The sequence below is a fragment of the Cherax quadricarinatus genome, chromosome 99 (genome assembly GCF_038502225.1).
Source record: "Cherax quadricarinatus isolate ZL_2023a chromosome 99, ASM3850222v1, whole genome shotgun sequence".
Classification (NCBI taxonomy): Eukaryota; Metazoa; Arthropoda; class Malacostraca; order Decapoda; family Parastacidae; genus Cherax; species Cherax quadricarinatus.
Window position 1 is genome coordinate 3,052,936 of NC_091390.1, and position 3,241 is coordinate 3,056,176.

The 3,241-nt window shown below is 41.9% G+C and overlaps 1 protein-coding gene across 1 annotated transcript in view; it reads left to right on the forward strand.

Annotated features, from left to right (window-relative positions):
* The window catches only part of LOC128704733 (zinc finger protein 350-like), a 313,299-nt gene extending 310,410 nt beyond the window's left edge, over positions 1-2,889 (forward strand). The window contains exon 2 of the mRNA XM_070079495.1: positions 1,038-2,889. Coding sequence (XP_069935596.1) covers positions 1,038-2,029 — 992 coding nt within the window. The 3' untranslated portion in view covers positions 2,030-2,889. The remainder of the gene's footprint in view (positions 1-1,037) is intronic.
* The last annotated feature ends 352 nt before the right edge of the window (positions 2,890-3,241 follow it).

The window sequence follows — 3,241 nt, forward strand, 5'->3', positions numbered from 1 at the left end:
AGTCCCTCTAGGATTTTCCAGGTGTATATAATCATGTATCTCTCCCTCCTGCGTTCCAGGGAATACAGGTTTAGGAACCTCAAGCGCTCCCAGTAATTGAGGTGTTTTATCTCCGTTATGCGCGCCGTGAAAGTTCTCTGTACATTCTCTAGGTCGGCAATTTCACCTGCCTTGAAAGGTACTGTTAGTGTGCAGCAATATTCCGGCCTAGATAGAACAAGTGACCTGAAGAGTGTCATCATGGGCTTGGCCTCCCTAGTTTTGAAAGTTCTCATTATCCATCCTGTCGTTTTTCTAGCAGATGCGATTGATACAATGTTATGGTCCTTGAAGGTGAGATCCTCCGACATGATCACTCCCAGGTCTTTGACGTTGGTGTTTCGCTCTATTTTGTGGCCAGAATTTGTTTTGTACTCTGATGAAGATTTAATTTCCTCGTGTTTACCATATCACAATAACGATAGTGAAATAATTAAAAAATATAATCATAATAATCATACTTATAATCATAATTATAATCTTAATAATGATCATAATTATAATAATGATCATAATTATAATCATAATTATCATCAAAATTATAGTAATAATCATAATTATAATAAAAATTATCATAATTATTATCAAAATTATAATCATAATTATCAAAATTATAATCATAATTATCAAAATTATAATCATAATTATAATCAAGATTATAATCATAATTATAATCATAATTATAATCATAATTATAATCAAAATTATAATCATAATTATAATCATAATTATAATCATAATTATAATCAAGATTATAATCAAGATTATAATCAAAATAATCATAATTATAATCAAAATTATAATCATAATTATAATCAAAATTATAATCATAATTATAATCATAATTATAATCATAATTATAATCATAATTATAATCATAATTATAATCATAATTATAATCATAATTATAATCAAAATTATAATCAAAGTTATAATCATAATCATAATTATACTCAATTATAATCATAATAATTTAATATTTTTCTTTTTTCTCTAAGGTTATGTGGGTGATGGTCGTGGGTACAGCCCTCCCGGACCTGTTGCCCTGCCCCTGACGCCCTCACCAGACGCCCACGGTCGAGCCCTCACGCCCACGGAGAGCCTCAATGGGTTATCCCCCTGTGGGCTGGTATCCCTGGCCCCCTTGTGCCCACAGTACGACCCTAGGGGTGAGGAAGAACCAATCAACCTGACGACCAGGCCCACGGCTCTCTACGACCGTCCACCAGAGGACCTGACTACAGCCCATGCTATACTCGACCTGTCGACCGCAAGAGTAGCCGAATATTCACCTCCCCATACTCCACCATCCCCCCATGATTACCATTCGCTACCTCACCCATCGCCGCAGCCGCTACCGCAAGCGTACCATCTGCATAGCGGGGATAGCGGGGGTTTGGAACGACCAACGGAGCATGGTACACCGAAGCCATGTACGGTAGCTTATACGTACGAGGCTTTCTTCGTTAGCGATGGGAGATCGAAGCGACGAGGCGGCGAAGGTACGGAGAAGCCGCGGTACACGTGTTCTGAATGCGGTAAGCACTACGCGACCTCCTCCAATCTCTCGCGGCACAAACAGACGCATCGCGACCTCGACTCCGGCAACGCACGTCGCTGCCACGTCTGCGGGAAGGCGTACGTCAGCATGCCGGCACTTGCCATGCACGTGTTGACGCATAACCTGACGCATCGGTGCGGCGTGTGCGGCAAAGCGTTCTCTCGTCCCTGGTTGCTACAAGGCCACATGCGCTCACACACAGGAGAGAAGCCTTTCGGGTGCGCTCACTGCGGTAAGTCCTTCGCCGACCGATCCAATCTGCGCGCACACATGCAGACGCATTCCCAGCTCAAGAACTTCATGTGTAAACGCTGTAACAAGTCGTTCGCTCTCAAGTCGTACCTCAACAAACACTACGAGTCAGCGTGTTTCAAGGACATGCCTTTGCCTTCCACCTCTCCTGAGCCTTTGGAGGTGGACACGACCTAGCTGTGCCGCCCTCCAGGTCATCTGCCTGAACCGTACAAACCCACCGTCCCGACCCACGCCCACGCCCGCCGCCCAGTAATCTACTCCCGCGCGGCTCTGAAGGCTTAGCCAGGGCCTTGGTTCCCAACCAAACCAGGGAGGGTCCTGAAGAAATGGGCTTCAAGCACACAAGATCCCGTCGAAGATGCTCAGACGGCTTTTATTCTCGTCAAAACTTCTAAAAGTCACAAATTTCCAGCTAAAAGGCTCTAAGACGTCACAGATTACGTCACAGAGCCTTTAAAACCTCCCGATAGGGCTTAGCCTGGGAGGAAGAACTCAGGTTTGGTTAACAAAGTTGGTGACGGCGTCGCCTCTCTGTAAATGATCAAAAATTGCTGTTATTTAGATATTGTTGTCATCTTTATTCGACAGTCCAAAGTTGAGGGGATAAAGGTGAATTTTTAGATTCTCTCGGAAGATCAAAAGTATTGTAAATTTACCTGAGGACAGGGCGAGTAGGGTACTTCCAGAGGCACACAACTCACACCTCCGGGAGCAACCCACTTTTCAAACGCTCTGGCCACCGGGTTTTGCGAAGCTCCCCTGACGTCACAGTAACTCTTAGTGTAGGATGAATGAGACTATTTATTGCCTATTAATTGTTACTATTAAGGTTATTTTTTTGCGTTTCCAGCCGCCCTATTTGATGATATTTTCAAGGGTGCCCTGTTTCGTAAACAACGAATAACTTCAACGACCAAAGGGTCATGTAATTCCTGCATGTAAATAACTTTGTATAGACTATTGAATCTCTCTTAACTCCTTACGTACATTCTCATAAAGACGTTCCAAAACAGACAAAACTGAGCTGCATTTGGAGTTGACAAGTGTTTCTTAGTCTCGTAGGCTAGATTAAGATGATCCAATTCTATTAAGATACTGCATAGCGATAAGTATTTTTTTCAAATCTACATATACAAGCCAAATAATAGAGTATATTTGATCATAGCCTTAGAACGCTTTCAAAAGTCTTTCTAAGAAGTTAAGTTTCCTTTGGATTATTTCGGGTTGAGAGGGTTAGTACAGTCTGAGCTGACCAGGAGGAAGGACAGGAACACCACCGTCATCCTAGATGATATTCTTACTCAGCATTTTCGTTTTAAAGATATATCTCAAATTTTTAGCTTAATTCCCACAATTTTTGATCAAAAATCATATCATATATACATT